General features: G+C 38.3%; 1 protein-coding gene across 1 annotated transcript in view; it reads right to left on the bottom strand.

Annotated features, from left to right (window-relative positions):
- The window catches only part of grin2da (glutamate receptor, ionotropic, N-methyl D-aspartate 2D, a), a gene marked incomplete at both ends in the record, with an annotated part of 358,506 nt that overhangs the window by 18,279 nt on the left and 320,541 nt on the right, over positions 1–19,686 (bottom strand). Inside the window, 2 exons of the mRNA XM_079259282.1 lie at positions 16,927–17,044; positions 17,762–17,831. Coding sequence (XP_079115408.1) covers positions 16,927–17,044; positions 17,762–17,831 — 188 coding nt within the window. The remainder of the gene's footprint in view (positions 1–16,926; positions 17,045–17,761; positions 17,832–19,686) is intronic.

Here is a 19,686-nt window from a genome sequence, read left to right as displayed (position 1 = left end):
GTTTTTATTCCGTCTCGAAGCTTTCACCAACAGCTTTTGTTCGACACCTGTAGCTCATTGCAGAAATGTAAAAGGCGTAGAAAGGTGTGAAATAATGTGACCATACAAAAATATTTCTTGCACATGTAACATCACCAGTAGGAACGTGTTTAATGATTTCCCAAATGCTAAAGTCACAATTACCATTTAAATTTGATGAATTCATTTAGATGATGTCACATACTGGTTTTATGCTGGTCTGTTTTATCAGATACACACCTCACTTCAACATTCACACACAGTGAACGGCACATCTTGCTCATGTCAGTGACAACTTGGCTAATCGCTAGCTTGTAGGGGGGTAGTCTCCTGGCCCAAGAAGATAAAATGTGATTGATAGCCAGTGCTCAGGACTCAGGCCAACGGCAAACCGCTTTCCTCCTCAGCTCTGTGTTGCCATGAATGTTGAATAAATTCCAAATTCCTGTTTTCTGTTCTCTTGAACAAATAAAAGAATTGAGTTAACAGTCAGAATACTTTTTTTTTTGGTCCTTTCAGGTCATTTTTTGCCTCCATTTTTGGTCAGCATTTTGGTTGTGTTATCTTGAATGATTTTGTGCGACACAATGCTTCTTTAAAAACTATGAAACTTATATTTCTGGTTTGTATAAAGGTCATTATGACACTGGGGACAAAAGTCCCTTTTATACCCTGAGAGGACAAAAATGTCTGCTTCCAAAAACAGCTCTAAAAACATCATAGAATCATTTTTTTTCTCCACTTTGTTTCCTCATTTCGAGTTATCTTAAAATCTTATTAAAAAAAAAAAAAAAAAATCTGCAAATGCATCATAACATCATAAATATTCCAAGAGTTTCAACCCCTAAATGCCTGATTTGATCAGACAATGTCACTGTTTCTATTGTTATATAAATAAATAAACCACAAAAAGTTCCCAAACATGCATTTTATAGGAAATAACTTTTTTCACATGAACTTTGGGACATTTTTCAGAAACTTTTGAACATCAATTAAAGGTTTAAAATCATTTAAATAAATATCTTACTTTTGATTAGAAACAAAGCTGACAGTGATATTAGTAAAAGGTGGAAAAATATTACAATCTGTGAAGTTTTATATCAGCTTTTGGGAGAGGCCACAAACTTTCTAGTGTTCCAGAAAGGCGTTGAAACGACAATCACTTTCCCTTCATTTGGAATTAAAAAAATGAAGAAAAAAAAAAAAAAAATCAAAAGTTGCATTCCTGAGGACAAATCGGAAAGTTCTTTGAACTGTGAACGTTTATCACACTTTGGCGCCCTCTACTGACGGCGATTCTGCATCCATCTTGCATCCTGTCTTCCGTCAGCGAGGCTTCAAAACGAGTTAGAAACGCAGACATAAGGTCAGTGTTGCAGTGTTGGTTTAACAAAAATAAAATACGCCAAATTCTGTATGTTTAACTTCAAATATTCACATACTGCAAAAACAACATAAGCATGTTTGTACACATTAAAGCCAGACATTGTGTTAACGTTACTTTTACGCACAGACTTTAACTAATTATAGAAATGACTTATAATAACTGAGGTAGTACAGTCTGATTATATCATAGCTGTAAACCATATACTAGCATTTTGGCATTTTCCTAATTAAACTAGAATGACAACTCAAACAAAACAAATAATTTAACATCTTTCAAAAGCACATCAAATTCTTACTGTTAATGTAGATCAACAAGCTAATAGAAGTATTCCAAACTAAAAATAACAAAAATATCAATACAGAAATCCAAAGAATACTTTTACACCCATAATACTCACTAAACTTAACTCAGGTGCTTTCAATAGTCCTTGCTCTTTGCGTAACTCAACCACCCACATCATTTCTTCTCCCGGTTTGCACACAATTCACTCGATCCTCCACTCAGTGACTCTTTGTGGCTTACTTCCTCCCACCTGAGAGACACGTTAAGTGGAGAGGAAGTGAAGTGCGAGACTTAATAAAGTGAGACGTCCTTGCTTCAGAGCATCACTTTAAAGCAAATTCAACGGCGCATGAAGGATTTCACAACTGTATCATCTCAACATTATTACCTGCAAGCGAATACATAATCTAATAATTGCTTTTAGATGAACATTAAATCTGTTTGTGACAAAAAAAAAAGTAGTCACACCCCAACATTGACAAGCCTCCTCTCTCTTCCAGGTATATTTTAGGACAACAGACATCCTTCAGTACATTTTGCTCTGAGTGATTTCTGGGGGATGGAGGATGAGGAGGCTGAACTTGGAGGAGAGAGAAGGAGAGAGAAGAACCTCCTGACTCAGTATTGTGCAGACTTGGTGGTTATGGTAGTGCAGTTGCTTATTTAATAAATCTATAATTAATTTGTCAGATTCTCCTTTCCATTAAGAGCTGCCCTTTTCTCCTGTTGAAGTATCAAGGTTGGGAGGTCAGCTTTATTTCTCAGTTGCAAGGTTAGTGGTCCTTTTTTCTTTTTATTTAGAAAGGTCTTAGTTGTTTTGTTGGTCTCCTTTTCTGCTTCAATCACTAGTAAAATGATTAGAAATGGACAAGTTTGTGTTTCTGGAATGATTTTTCTTTTTTGCATCTAATTTAGACATTATTCATCCATCCATCCATTTTCCTAGCCGTTGTTCCAATTAAGGGTCACAGGGAAGCTGGAGCCTATCCCAGCAGTCACTGGGCGAGTGGTAGGGTACACCCTGGACAGGTCGCCATTTTATCACAGGGCCAACACACAACCATCCACGCTCTCACTCATTCCTCGGACAATTTACCTTGGGAGGAGACCGGAGTAACCAGAATCCACACATTCATGGGAAGAACATGCCAACTCCACTCAAACTTCCCCTAGTTTAGGCTCAAACAAGCAAACCTCTTGCTGTGAGGCCACAGTGCTAACCGTCCCTTATTATTCAAACTGGGAACAGTGAAATATCTGAACTGTCAATATAACCCCATCTGTTTTCATTTATAAATGCATTCAGGAAAATCTTTGCTTATTTCTGCAAAGCAATGCTGAACCATCGCTTGGACACAGCGCAACAACGCAGCTACATAAATAACAAATCTGGATACTAAACCAGTTCCGACCGCCTGAAAAATGAAAAACAAAGGAAAAGGAAGCCTGAAACTGCTGATCGGCTGCAAGTACATCTCCCACATATTTACAGTGTCTATTCAGCATATTTAAACAAAGAGAGCGTCTTTGTGGAACTTTGAATCATGTATTAGATTAATGTGTTTTATTTTATGATTTGCAAACAGTAGAATGATGTTTCTGTTTACATTTTACTCATTTCTGTGGACGCAAGCCCTTTTTTTTTTTTTAGCCAGCTTGGCAAACAGAAAAATTGGCTACGCTTGGTCTCTCTGTTTTTGTATCTAATTTAATTTTTTTCCTGCCATATCTGATTGGATTAGACGTTCTATTCTCTGTGACATTCTGGACAGCAGCAATATTGAGTGTGTAAATAAGCAAAAGGGAATTTTGCTTAGAGAAATATTGGATGGGACAGAAAACACAGGAAAATCATTTAGAGTTACTGTAACGGCTCCGTCGTGAGTGACAGAAGTAAATTATGTGAGCTACCGTCATTCCCGCCGTCATGTCATTGCGCAGTTCCTTCATCTGGGAAAGAAATTGCTTTGTCAAGATAAAGCTCTGCGAGAACAGGTGAAGATTGAAGGACCAGCCTGAGTGAAAGGATGCTTTCATGGTGAGCGAGGGGAGGACGGGTGCTGTGTGCAGAACGTGGGGACGTCTAAGTGGTCTCGTTTCTCATGCTTTCCTAAATATGAGGCTTTGCAAAAGTTCCTTCTGCAGAGCCATTAGAAATATGGTGGTCAAACTTGAACACTTTTACTTTTACGGCTGTTATTTGATGCTACTCTGTGTTTGCTAACCAAGCATGCAGCGCTGCAGGAACAAACGAAACAAAAATGAAGGTTTTTTTGCTTTTTTTTAGTCCCTCGAATAAAAAGTATTTTTCTCTGTCATGATAAAATGTATGATCAGACAGGAGAAAAAGGAGATATTTTGTGAAAGACACAAAGCATGAGTGCCACTTAGAACAGTGTTGTGGGGTGTGGGGGTGGGTTGGGAGAAGAGCTGAGGATTCATTTCAGGCCATTTTTTTTTTTTTTTTTAGAGGGTTCTGGCTGCAGACCTACGACACGCTGTGAAACTTTCAGATTGTAATGTCATAAGTTTAATTGTTTTACAATAAAACTTATCACATAATGTGATACAATTGATGTTTTTACAATAAAACTGATGTTATAACGTGAAAAAGTCCTGTTTTTATTTGGGTGACAGCTCTATGCTTCTCTAACACTGAATGCTATGAAAATAAAACTGGAATAAGCAGCACTCCACTATTCAAACTGAAACTAAACTCATAAAAATGGTAAATAAAACAATAACTGGTGTTGTCATCAGTGAAAAAATAATGAAAACATCCCATTTAGCTACAGACTTTAGACTTACTGTTTAAGTACATGTACAGCTAGCCTATCATACGTATTTATCAATATTTTTTATATTAGAATCAGCAGACTGTACCAATAACTTTAAAAGTAGGATTATAAATTTAAAAAGATGCTTTATCAGTCAATCAAAATTTATTTCTACAGCACTTTTATACAAAAGCAGCACAAAGTGATTTACAGAATAAAAAGCAAAACTAAAACGTGGCTAAAAACAAGCCTTCACGGACAAAAACATGTAACTCACCTGAAGCCTAACACACCCACTCCTGTTTTCACACACTCACATAGCTAAAACATATAAAACACTCTCATCCAACCGCTCAGGCAAACATTAGACCCTACAGCAGGCTTTGTGCACGATGAAGAAGTGATATCTTAGGGATACATCTGCGCTGGGATGCTAATCATGACCACAGAGGCCACCACTGCAAGACCCACCCAGTCCATGGCAGGCAGGGGCGCCCAGCACCACCCATTAGAACAGTGGAGGCCGCTACCAACCCACCATGACAATGGCGATCACCGCATGGTGACTCCATTAGGAGGAGACTGTATGTGTGTTTGATCAGGATGCATATTGTTATTTATAGAGTTATTTATGACTTATGCTTTTTGTAACAGGACAAAGTGGTAAAACACGCTGTCTGCGGAGTCCTCAGTGCATTTTAGTCAGAAAAATATTTAAATCTTTTTATTTAACGCTACAAAGCCAAATGTATCATATTTGATACCCACAGTTTCTGAGACATTTTGCATAATTTTCTGGTAGAAACTTAACTTAAAAGCCTGTTGATACTGGTCTCCTGCCCCCTGGTGGCCAGAAGGCAGAAGGTTACACTACAATCATTTTGACTTGTCACATAATAACAAATGATAAAAATACCATAAAAAAACTCTTTTTTTTTTTCCAGATTTTGTGATAGCGGCAAATACAGACGTCAGATTGAGTGCCCAGTTGTATTAAGATTGGGCATTAAAGAGTTAAAACATGATACAAGATGGGACACAGGTTATATAACACAACAATATTGTCAGTGAATTTTATTTAAACAACTCTTCTATGCAACTTTAAAAAAAAAAAAAAAAACTGTTTTTTTCTTGCCCCATGGTGAAAGTGGCCTGAGAGTGGAGTCTGCACTGGAACTGTCCTCACAGTGGAGCTCTGCAGCCAGACTGCCTTGTCTTTTGTTTTGCAATTCATCTCAATTATATCTGAGCATTTCTGAACTGTTGGGGAAAGAAAATCTGTATGATGTTGCAGCAGCTGTCACAATATGCTCAGCTGTAGGAACACAAGTCAGCACTGCTGCATTTACAAAAGAAGGAAAAAAAAAAAACCTCACCAGCTTTCTGAGTGACGGCTGTGGAAACAGACTGCAGCTTAGATCCTGACTTCTGCCTTGAGATAACACAGCTGTCACAGTGACAGTGTAGTTGTGGCTGCGCTTTGCTTGTTATGATTTGCTGTGACGATGATTTAAATGTCTTTTAAATGCTGATAATGATCGCCACGTCTCTGCGGTGTGCTGGAAACATCTGTCAAAAGATGCTCTGCTGGACGTGCGCTTCCCAACACAAATTTGACCACAAGTTGGAGCATGAACCACATCAGCCACAGCTTCACCTCTCGCATGCAGACAGATCATGTCCAGCTGTGCTCACAGCAGCAGCGGGAAGCTGTTGCAGACTGGCCTTTTACAGACGGGGGCACCATCATGTGACACGTCCCATCATCCATCCTCCCTTCAGTACCTGCAGTGTGATTTAAACTAGACTGGGAAAACACATCAGGTTGTTCATTTGAGCCAGTTCAAAGCTGTTTGTGAAGTAAAGCAAAAGCAGTCTTCTGGCCTAACACAGGTTAACAAGGTTTGACTTTATTTCACTTATCTGGTCTAAGCATTTTTCTGTTCATTTAGGAAAATGTTGTCAGTTCTATAAACAGAAAAGGGGTGGTCTGTAATGTCATTCAGAGCTGTAAAAGTAAGGATTCTGGTCTGAAGTTTGGCTGTCAGCTGAAATGAAGCAACAAATGGCCGTAGGTTGAGTAGGACAGAGTATAAGTGTTGATTCTGAGTGATGTCTGACACAAACAGGCACCTTATCAGCTTTTGACATCCAGCAAAAAACAGCAAAAAAAAGTGTTCATTCATCTTTTACAATGAAAAGACAAAAGATTTTGTAAATTAATTTTTCTCTACCTGAATGCCAGGAATGGGAACTTTGATCAACTATGACTATAAAGTTTAACATTTAATGAAGTTTTCTGTGCAAAACTAAAAGACAAAAGACAAAAAAAATCTATGTTTTCTGTTCGTTCTGAAAGAACAAATCTAACAAAGACACTCGACTCACACTGCCGCGTGTCAAAGGCTTCATTTTATGAATATTACAAATGAAGCAGATAGAGACAACATATATACAGTGAATGAAATTATTCATATACATGTCAGATTTGGACTTTTAAAGAATTTAAACTCCATTAACAAGATGGTTCTGTAAAGAAATGCCATGAACCAGGAGCGTAAGATAGAGGAATGATGCCCTGAAATATTTCAGCCGTTGTTAATTTCTATTTTCATTTGACCCATTATTATTATTATTATTATTATTGTTATTATTACTTTAAATGCATGTACATAAAAAATACGTCCAAGTATGTTCCTGACTGGTGCAGACTCAGAAGACAACACAGTGGATTATGATGAAAATAAGCAATTTTATGTCAATTCCAAATGACTGATTATAATCACTGTCATGTCAGAATGAAAGATGTATGTGGATGTGGATATCAAAATGTAAAGCAAAACTGATAAAGCACACTAGTTTTTAGACATTAGGTCCTAAAAAGTTCAGCTACAGCCAGAAAAACCAAAACAAGAAGTGATTCATTTGTTTCTCTGTGAGAACGAAACAGTTTGTGTTTGCACCAAAACTACATAAACATACAGCAACAACTGCTTTAAGTTCGTTTTGATACAACATTAAACATTGTAACTGAACATCCTAAATGTTTCCAGACCATAGTTGTAAATGTTTTTTTACGTTAAAATATTCTTCCTTTTTCAATGCGAATTAAAGCAAACTGTGAATTCAACTTACGACTCAGAACTCTGAGTTAGAATTTGTGAGAATTTGGACACATACGTCCCAGTGACTGAGGTGTTCCATCAGCAGCAGGTCTTGATGTATGGATAGATGAATGGATGGAGAGATGGATGGATAGATAGATAGATGGAGGACGGATTGACGGATGGATGGATGGATGGATAGATGGATGGATGGATGGATAGACGGATGGATGGATGGATAGATAGATGGAGGACGGATTGATGGATGGATGGATGGATGGATAGATGGATGGATGGATAGATAGACGGATGGATGGATGGATAGATAGATAGATAGATGGATAGACGGATGGATGAATGGATGGATGGATGGATGAATGGATAGTTAGATGGATGGATGGATGCACGCACAGATGGATGGATGGATAGATAGATAGATAGATAGATAGATAGATAGATGGATGGATAGTTAGATGGATGGATGGACAGACGGAAGGATGGACGGATGAGTATTCTTTCATTAAATGAACCTATTAAACAAACGTCATGTTACCTCAACACAAACTTTATGAAAAGTCTTATTCCATTGACTGACGCTTTGTGTCTACAAGCTCTGCAACATTAACCGAAACCAAAATGTAAACATTAAAACACAAAAAGCTCACGATCTGATTGGTTCTAGTCTGAGAGACTGAAATAAAGCAAACATCACATGAAAGTTCAGACAACTATTTGTCACTATAACTCCATAAAATAAAGATCAACATGTTTGTCTCTGAGGACTCCAAGTTATTTACAAAGAGAACGTGAAAAACAGCAAAATCAATTCCTCCCGCTGCACTTTGTTCCAGCTTCAATGCCACAATCTGCCCATGTTCTTTCTATCACTCTGGTGTGAGAGGTGGCTTTATTGACTTTGCTCCGTCAGCATGAATCTGTGTGAGTGACAAAGGAATAGTGAAGTGGAGAAGTGGCAGTTATAAATGCATTCATTCCTTCATCTGGCTGTTTTGCAGCATTACTTTGAAGAATTCAAGCGGCTTGCATTCACTTGGGAAAAGAAAAAAAAAAGCTCTATCTTTCAGAATTAACAAGATAATTTGCCACCCTGCAAAAAAGTTGTCTGCTTTTCTTAATGAGATCCTTTTCCACAGATAAAAATCAGTTTTTCTAAAGCAATGAGATCAGCAGAAATATGTTCTTTTTCCTCCAAGTTGTTGAATTTAATTCAGCTTGATGCGTATGGGGATTGTCTTGTCTCTAGGTTAGGTAGATAAGATTTTTATTAGTTTAAGGATTTTAGGAGCCAGCAGTTGATGTGGAAAGTCATGTCGTTGCTACATTTCACCAGGTTCAGTTTGTCACTGCGTCCAGGCTGTTTAGTGACACAGTAGACATTCAGAGCGTTGCTGACAAAAGGCTTCTAGATTCCACAACAGAATTCACTCCGGGGATCAGCAACTTTCAGATTGTTTATTACTGCAAAACACCTCCTTCAGATGAATGAGTCGTTAACATATTCATGCAGAACAGAATATAAGATTTCAGAGTTTATTTGAATGAGGTGTGTTGCTGCAGAAAAGCGTCTAACACCTGCAGGACAGTGGTCCTCGAAGACCAGTACTGAGGGACCCTGCCAGTCATTACATATTCTATCATGAATACGTGATTCTGGTAAAAAAAAAAAAAAAGAAAGGGACTCTATCCTGAGCTGAATGTTTTGTGTAAAGCTGATCGGAACAGTGAATGTTTGCAACACTCAGAAGTCAGGTTGTGCAAAGTCCTCTCTCACACATTCCAGTAAAGGAAAACCTTTAAAATGTTCTTACTGGTCAAGATCATTTTAAAGTGGAACTATTATGTGCATTTAAGGCTAATTTACATTTATTTCTGAGACCAGAAGGGCTGGGATTGATCGAGTTATTGTCACAAATGGCTTTATTTACTTCAGACTGACCCTCTCCGTAGGCTGTCAGATCAGCCTGTGGGCAAAACGAGTGGATTGAGACTCTTCCGCATTAAGCCCCGCCTCCCGCCACCGCACCTGCTTTCGCCGTCATTGTAACATCTCATAAACAGAAGGATTAGGCTAATATGAACTCAATACAATGTCAACACATAGCATACAGCCGTACATGTTGGAACCTGAATCAGACCCTGAAAACGAAGTGGAAAACAGCAACCCACAGCAAGGAATGCAGTAGGATGTCTCTCTTTGGTAAACTCACCAGCCATCGTTGGAAATAACTTTATCCCACGTTTTCCACCCACCTGATGTATTTGTACATGCCCTTGTTAACCAGTAGAAGGTAACCAATCACCGAACCTTATCCCCCGGGACGTCACAAGGATTTCCAAGTAGAAAAAACTCTCTAAAACGACACGTTTTTCATCGCCATGGAAACTGAACGGAGAGCGTGCTGGAACTCAAACTCAAACTCAAACATGCGTTTAGGTGATAAAAAACAGTGTCGTTCACATGTCTGATGAGGATTAAACACTGTAACACTGTAGAAAGCTCAGAAAACTCCAAATACCATAATAGCACCTCTTTAAGCAAACACTTCTGAGTTCACAGCAGCTGAGCTGAGACCAATTGAACTGATCATATGTGCTGAAATACAAAATAATTTCTGCTGTGAAGCCACAGAAGTTTATGTTTTAATTCAGAGCAGAAGTTTTGGGTGGAGGGGGGGGTCGTATTGATTATGAAAAACTGTTGTTTTTTTTCTCCAAAGTGAATGTAATGCGTTTCTGGACGCTGCCTTCAGAAGACTTTACATCTGTCAAACAAATGTCGGTAAATTTATGTGGAACAGATTCTATTCCACATGCATTCCCAGTCTAGAGACATAACACTCTGCGACTGCGACCTTTTCTTTCTCAGGTTTAGTCTTTCATTCTCACTTCTAACCTAAAACAAATGAAACGACCTGTAGTTCATGAGAAGCATGAACTTGCACAACACTGATTAGCTGTGATGTCGGCTGCGTGGAGGAGAAAATGGAACGGCAAGGAAGGTTTCAGCTGATTTCTGCTGGATGGAAACTGTTTAAAATTCTCAGCTCTGTGGTGGTAGATGACCTTCTGGACTGTTTTCCTCATCCTCCGAAGAGGAGCTCTGTTGGCTGCAGAACAGTTTCTGAACCAAGTGGTGATGCAGTGAGGGACACTTTTCTACTCCCCGGTGCCCTGAGCTCTGCTCTTTTTCACCTGAAATTAATAAGTTCTCTGATCTTTTTGATGTTCAGGAAGAGGTTGTTATGGTTACAACATCTCATCTCTATTAGCCAACAGCATTCCCATTTGTTGAAGGACTTTGTTGAAGCAGGGTTACGATGTACAGGCGGCGATAAGCTAGCAGGCTAAACTCACTGCCATAGACTGTCCAGAAAAAGATGGACAGAGCCTCCGTGACGTCACCTACAGGTTTACGAAGTGCTGAATTGAAGCTCGGTGGGCGGTTCCTACCATCTCCATCTTGGCAGGGGCATGCATCGCCCGGAAAATACAAATATGGGCAAAGAGGTGAAACTGAGAGGGGGGCTGTGAGCGTCATGGTGGATGATTGACATCAAGCAAACTCCAAGCTGCTTAGGTAAGAGCTAACCGAGTTAACCCGGAGCTAACAGGAGCTAACCAGCTAACGGAGGTAAGCGGGCTAAAGCTAAGTCACGTTCTTAACCTGCTAAAAACCGCGGTTGTTCTGCGTTCTTCTTACTTAGAGTAGGAGATCGGGTACTTGTCAATCAAAAGGACACGCCCCCTAAATATGCCGAATTTTCGAGATTAAATTGCTTTTAAACGGACGAGTTACAAAAAAATTCACGCCCCCCACAGTTGTCATGAAGGTAAACCTGACCTATTAAACCAAAAAGGGATTTTTGTACCAGGCTGTAAACATGCTTCACTTTGAACTGCCGGAGGTTGCTGCTTGCTCACAGCCCTGCAGCACTCTCGTACTGGACGTGAAGGTTGTTTAGGCACAGGGATAGAAAGTCTTACAGTCTGTGGGTGTTCCCTGAGAAAGTCCAACCAAAAACATGCTTGCTAAGGCCGAGCTATAGCATATTTGTGATCAACTTTGTGGATGAGACAGCATTAAAAGCTGCACTGTAACCAACATAAAGCATCCCAACATGGAACTCTTTCTCAGTATGCACGCAGCCTTAAGGCACCCTCCACTGTCAGGCCTGTATGTCTATATGTTGATGGTCAAATCGAGAGACACAGATGATTTCAGGTGCCCTAGAACCAGTCCTTCAAAGCAAATGGAGACCTCATCTGTGAGGGTCTGTAGTTGTAGAGGGAGCAGGGAGGTGATATTCATCAGTGAAGTAAAGATGATATGATAGGTTTTAAGGCAGACTGATATAGAGGTATAGTTGCAAAGGACAGATTGAAAATGTCAGCGAGAAACCTAGCAAACTGGTGAGCTCAGTCTCTAAGCACCCTGCTTGGGATCTAATCTGAGCTTGCTGCTTTCCCAGCCTTAACAGATCTCAGGGCCCACAGACTTCCCCTGCCTGGAGGACAAAAGGCTGGTCAGCAGGATCCAGTTGGGGAAGCGTTTCATCTTCCTGCTCTCTCTCAAATCTCGCAGAAATGTCGTTTAGCTGATCCACTTCTTCATAGTTTAGTGATATAAAAACAGCAGCCTTCTAACAACAGATCTAACAACTTTCACAGCCAAAAACTACAATAAAATGTCAGAATACACACCAAAACACAACAGAACTAAGGTGGGAAAATGGCTTGTTTTATTTCAGCTTTCTAAATAAGTTCCATGAATTTTTAAATGAATTAATTTGATTATAATTCTCAGCACAGCAGGTCATGTCTCATTAATCACTCATGCTTTAGTTGAAGTTTGAATTTGCATTTCTTTCAGCTCTGCTCAATGAAACCTTTGCAGCAGTTCGGCATCAAAAGTTCATGAGGCACAGCATATTCGCCAACTGCTGGGATGATGATAACATTAGAAGTAAAACTGATAGCAGCTGAACATTAGTTAGAGTTTCTACTTTGTTGTACTGATGGGATTTATTATCAGACTGTCTATTTCTTTAAACTGGGACAAAAATAGGTAACGATGACATGCTATGCTAAGTTGCTATGATATAGTTAAAAATCCATTGTCAAAATATAAAAATATGTACCTAAAACTGACTAAAAACAGATTTTTCTCTCTCATATCACTTAATCAACAGCAAGTTGAAATTTGTATTTAATCATTTCTGTCTGGTGCTACCCATCCAATCCAGACATCTTATTTTCTACTGAACACGCACACCAGTTTTAGCATCCACATGCCATCAGCTTACACTGCTCTCCCCTCCTGGGAGGTTCTGTCAGTGCTGCCACTGAGGCATTTGTCACCATCTCAAGCTCACTAATTGCAAAGAGGCTAAAATTGCTCCCCAGGGGAGCCAATTTGATGACCGACCATGTGCAGAAAAAAGGAAACGACATCACTCTGACAAAGAGATTCATTACTGGGAACAATTATAAGACCTGTTAAGCACCACAGACCATGTACAGTGCATGATGAATTCATGTCATGTTGTAGAGGTTGATTAAAAGATAGCTGGAGCTCAATGTTGAAGCTCTTGATGAACCATGCTGGGAGAAGAATTAGCCAAAACGGCACAAGCCAAAGGAAAAAAAAACATGAAATGCAAGACGCAGCAGGGCCTCTGCTGCAATCTGAAAATAAATAAATTAATAAATAAATAATTAGTTTTTACACAGCACATGAGCATTTATTCACATCCATGGGTTTCTTAATGCTCTACTGGTATTTAAATATATATGTTACCATTTTAGCTCACTTTCTTTTGTACATCGCTATGAATCCAGTTTAGACTGAGCAAATTTTTGCTCCAAATGGATGCCAGAGATCGACTGTTTAAACTGTGTCCAACCCTTTACTATGATACATGAGAGCAACAAATATGAAACCATTGGGTAATGCACAAGCGAACCAATGTCAGTTTCATTTTAACTTGAATATATAGGTTGTTTATCTTCATAAATAATTGATTGCATTTGTGAATTTTTAATGTTCTTTCTTCTATGCCTGCTTTTTGGTGCAATAAAGAAATAAAAGTTTTCTTTTATCATTTCCCTTGTGTAACAAGTTGGTTTGTACAAATTCTTGTAAGTATTGGTTTCATCATCATGTTATAAAATATTTCAGCAGCTGGAATTCTAGTATAATCTTCATCAAACAAAAATCACTGAATACCTATGGAAAACAGTAATATATACGGCTGAACAAAATAACTATTGCTAAAAACTGTTTTTGAGCTATATGACTCAAATAGAAAGAAAGCTGCTTTAATTACCTCTAACATGTTTACTTACTCTTAAAGTTAACCTCTTTATTACAAAGAGAAAGAAAATAAAATCACAACAATGAGCAGTAAATGTTAGCAGTAGCTAGCAAGTACCAGAGGTAGCATTAGCATGCTTTCACAGCATTAGCATGTCATTGGCTCCAAGAAGCAAAACTTAATGGTCCAGATGTCAAGCATTATGCTTATGTCCTCACACTTTTGATGTATCACGTGACAAGTTATGACATTAATGAAAGGTTCAAGTGAAATGCTTGGCAGCACTAATAAATGGCTTTCTCTTGTAGTGAAATATATAAAAAATATGAAATGGACATCAAATACAATTTTTTTTTGTGATGGTATTTATTTAAAATGTATGTTTCGTTTAATGTGGGCAAACTTAGCAGCTGAGTTGCGCAGTACATCTTTGAGGTGTCAGTAAAAATGAGGAAGTTTAAGCGTTGTACACTGCAGACTGGACTCCAGTCTTTTCATTTCATGCTTGGCTTACATAAGTCTGTAAATTTAAATACTAAAGTTGTTAACGTATTTATTTTCTTGATTTTGTGGTTAATAAAACAATGTGTAGCTTTGAAAATGTTTTCAGGGCTGTGACGGTTGTGTTGTATTATTTTCTTTAACTCAGTTAGCAAGCGAGTGGGCCAAGCTAATCATTTCCCATTGGTTATAAAATAACTTAGCATTTGTGGTTAGCATATGCTAAAGTTCACGCATGGTGTACAATTTTGTGATTTCTGTTCATGTTTTATGTTGTTTTGGACAGCGCGGTCGATTGACCAGTGACGGCTGTTTAGAGCCGTGAAACCTGTTATTGATGCGATAGTGCGTTACTGCTTTTTCTATTTTGGTGTTGGACTAAAAATGTTCTTTTGATTTTTGTTGTTATTGTTGTGACATGACGTTGTGCAAAACCATGTGCAAAATAAATAAAAGAAAAAGAAAAGAAATTTCTGTGTTGTGTGTAGTTTTGCAGATGCTCATGCAATAAAAACAAACAAGTTACTCCATGGACTGCTCAGTGTCTAATAAGCTAAGCATCCAGTCAGATTTGCATCTTGTGAGGAAAGAACACTTTTAGATACCAATTTGAGGCCTGTTGTATGCACAGATTCCGACTTTTCTCCGCTTGCATTTTGCATGAGCTTAGATTTAGGCAGAATAATCTTTAATATACAGATTTTGCATTCAGGTGCACAGAAAATGCTAGTTAGGTGACAATGACGGAAAACAGAGGCAACAGGAGATGTTGGCATCTCTGCATGCAACACAGAATGACAAACCTTCAAATTCTCCACAGTGAATGAGTAGACAGATGCAGCAGATGCAAAACTTAATAATGATGATTTATGCAGTGAAAGGTTCTGGAACTTGTAATGATCTCCAAACACAAATTTTTTTTTTCGTTCCTCTCTCTGACTTGAGTTGGTCTCATATACAAAAATACTTCTAAATAAATATTTTCACTAATTTAGAACCCTTTGTGTTATTTAGTGAATAATATATAACCTGTAAAGGACACATATATTGCCAGTACATGTATGTATATCTATATATCTATATATATATATATATATATATATATAAATATTTATACAAATATATATAAATATTTATACATATATACATGTATATATATACATATACATGTATATATATATACATATACATGTATATATATATATACATATACATGTATATATGTGTGTATATATGGTAGTCTTTTCCTTTCTATCCAACAGCTAACACATAACGTGACTTATTTTCCTGGTTTAACTTCCTTTACATCCTCCTGAAGCAACATGATGTTGTTCTAACAGCTAATGAATGACACAAACATGAACAGACTGGGAAATTATCTCAAATACTGATTATAAGCAGCAGAAGGAGCTGTTAGAAACTGCAATCTTCTCTCTGCATGTCTATGTCATAACTTCTGTTTGTTTTCTCAAGTCTTACTTTGCCTGGACAATATTTTTCTCATTTATATGTTTTTGTTTTTTAATCAGGAAAGTAGCCATGCATAGCTAGAAAAAAAATTACTGTTCAACAAACCAAGGTTTCTCACTTTCAACCCACAGATGTCATACTTCGACATTTTGGAGAAGCTAACAAAACTGTTTACTGTGTGCTGTGACGAGTTAGTCTTTTAAAGTGTGTCTGATTTATATTCAGAAGGGAACGTCTTTAAAACGAATGGGCTAAAAGTGGCTGAAAATCTCTTAAATGCAGTCAAAAAAAAAAAAAAAAAAAGATCTGTTGAAGTTCTTTGAGCCAAATCCAATAAAAAGGTGGATCCTTTTGTTCAAATAAGAAAGACAGTGATCTGCCTGCATACTGCAGGGGATATGGGCATATTGTTTTGAGGCACTACCCACATGTTAAACCGTGCTGCTGACACACACAATCTTTACCAATTATACCTCATTGTAAAGGCGACTCTTCAGGCTTTCCAACAACAAAATACAACACTAATTGGTTTTATTGAAGAGGTGAAATAATCACCCAAACATAAATTTTCTTCGAGATGAATTCCAGATTTGCAAGAATTCTCTGAAATGTCTTCATCCTAGAGGTTTGACGCGGGTCTTTATTTATCATCAGTAACAGAATGATCCCTAACCGAAGGCTGAACTTCATTTCCTTTTAAATTCTCACCATCAATTCTTAAAAAACACATCTAACTTTACTTGTTAGATGGAAGTTTAGAAAGAAAATCCTAATAAATATCATGTAGCCTGCAGCCAAGATGAGCATGTGTGGATAAGTAGTAAGACGATATGAAGAAAGAAGAGGAAAAAAAGTCATGTAGAAAACCCCTACATCCACATTTCAGTCTCCTAAAATTTAAATTATACTTACACATACTTATGCAGGAACTTATTTAAACTGCAAGAAGAGTTTGTGTCTTTCTTCATATGTTATTTCATGACAGCATGAAATAATCTGAACTATTTCCTCCCGTTTTGGTGAATTTAATCAGTCAGCGTGGATGTTCTTACCATCTCCAACCAGCTGCAGCAGAGCCAGGTCAAGTGGTCGTTTCCAGCGGGAGTTCTTGTGCAGGGCAATGCCGTAACCCGTCGTGGCAAACACCTTACCGGAGCCGATGGTCATCACCTTTTGGAATCAAACACACACACACACACACACACACACACACACACACACACACACACACACACACACACATAAACATCCACAAGTCCAAGCTTACGCACACATTAATGCAAAAAAACTGTTGCACACAAGGAGACTGATGAAAATGAGCAGCCATTTTTTTTCCTCTTTTGTCTTCAGTCACTGTCGCATTGATGCAGTTAACTCGGCTCGAATATCGACTTCCCTGAGAATCCCAGAGCTGTGGAGCGGGATATTGTTTCGGTGGAGGAATTAATATAGATCCACATCGGTTGTAATAATTGCTGCGGCAGAAGCTGTTGTGTGATGCTGCTGGGAGCTCTGGCCTCCCACAGACCTTATTACAAATGATCACTGGGAGGATTTTTATTCTCACTGAGAAAGCTGCATCAAATACAAACTTATAAATAAATCAACACCGATGCTCTCTAAAAATGACATTATTAACTTGATACATGCCACAAGGGACACATAAAAATGCATCAGATGTGTTCGATGTGTTTAGAGTAGATCTCTGTCTTGTCCAAAACCTTCATTTCACATGCTTGTTGCGTTTCCCACAAGATCATACTGAACACAGATTTTATTTCATCTTGGGTAATTTTCACAGCAGGATAAGTGGACTCCAACAATAGATGTCCATATGGACAAATGCTTCGATTTCCAGAGCTGTGGAATAGCAGATCTATTTCTTACCTTGCAGCCCTCGTCCTTTCTGGCCATGTAGTTCAGCACTGCAGCATCATAAATAAAGGCATCTAGTTTTCTGCAGGGAAGGCATGAAGGAAGAAAATTACATCAAGGAATTGGAAATCACTGATCTGCAGCTAAATGACAGTGGAGGAAGTGGAAAAAAAAGGACAAAAAACGAAGGAAAAAAAACAGCACAATGATAATAACTCACTGAAAAAGAAAGCTCATTTCAAAAGAGGGAATCTTTGTACGAACACCATTTTGTAGCAACTTTCCAAACTCTCACAGGAAGATGCTCATCTTTGTTCAAGCACAGATGTAATTCTTCCTCCTACAATAGCTTAAACAGTGCAGAATACAATGCAGCATCAGAGGAGGTTGTGAGTCTAATAAGGGCTGTGAATCTCACTTTAGCCCAGCAGGAAGGGAAAAAAAAAAGAATAGATCCCACTCTTGTTGTGTTCTTCATCTGCAGCTGCCAGCAAAAATGCAAAGTGTTGCAGCAATGAACAGGCAACTACATGCTGATCTTGTCAACAGTAATCAGGCATGTTTCTGCAAAAATCCCATGAAAAACATGACACGACTGATATGCAGATATCCTGCAACTGTTTTTCTACAAATCCCAGACGCGGTAAAAAACCTGCACACTGCAAAAACTCAGCCTTAAAAAACAAGAAAAAAAAAAACAAAAATTAGGTAAATGTTGCTTAAAATAAGAGAAATTATCTGCCAACAGAACAAGAAATTTTGGCTTGTCAAAACTTCCCAAAAATATGTAAAAATACTCTTAAAACAAGAGGAATTCTCTGGCATAAAAACTAAGAATGATCTTACCTTTAAAAAAAAAAAAGCATATGTTTACTCAATTTAAGATTTTTAATCTTACTTAGATTTCAGTTTTTGCAGTGCAGGTGATGCAATATGCAAACACAGAAGAGACTGCATCCATACAGTTTTAGCTTCTTTTCATTGGGTAAAGAATATAATGAAATAAAAGGAAACACGTATTGATTTGGGAGTCAGCCGGCTCTTCAGAAAAATGGAGTTCACCAGCAGGCTGGGACTTATGCAGCACAACTACAGACCAGTCCAGGATCCCATGTAATAACACTCAGCAGCTCCCTTTACTCTCTCATTTCATGCATGAGTATGATTTTGCATTTCCCATGCTGTTTACTGCATGTGTAATTTTGGACTTTTCCCTCTCTGCACTGCCCATTGTTTGTCATTTCCTCCTTCCTTCCCTTTCACAGCTTTACATCCCTGTAAACAAACACATTCTCATTCCCAGCTTGTCAGCTTCTGCTGCTTGGTCAACAGCCCTTAGCATTAGTTTTCAACACATTAGTCTTTGCTGCACAGGGAACTGCTGGACAGATGTATTTTGCTGGTGATCCCTCTGCAATGGTAAGTCATGCACCAGCTGCTCCATCATTATACAGCAACACTGAAATGCCATTTTATACTGCTGGCTCATTAGCATTAACAAAGACGGCTTAAATAGGTCATAGGGGAGGAGGATGGACACCACACATCCCATAATGACTTATGCTTCAGTCTAACTTTGGCACTGCTGTTTTTACAGCTCATCTTTATCATTTCGTTTAGATTAATCCAAAACAGGCTACTTTTAGCAACCAGTTAACGTATTAATCCCCAGTAACAAACATTTTGGGCATTTTATTCATTAGTTTTTCTGTCCAGTCATCCATCCATTTATTTTCTATACTCATTTCATTGCAGGGTCATTGGGAGGGTGCTTATTTTAGCTATGATAGTCTTTAAAAAAAATATATAATAAAATGACCTAGAGACCTGTCCAGTGTGTACCTGTCTTTCGACCAATGACTGCAGGGATAAACTCCCGCTTCCCCATGATCCTTACTTGGGCAAGCGGTAAAGAAAATGAATGACTGGCTGACTAA

The sequence above is a fragment of the Telmatherina bonti genome (assembly GCF_933228915.1).
Source record: "Telmatherina bonti genome assembly, chromosome: 19".
Classification (NCBI taxonomy): Eukaryota; Metazoa; Chordata; class Actinopteri; order Atheriniformes; family Telmatherinidae; genus Telmatherina; species Telmatherina bonti.
The sequence above is the reverse complement of the archived record's forward strand: the minus strand, read 5'-3'. Positions and strand labels throughout refer to the sequence as shown.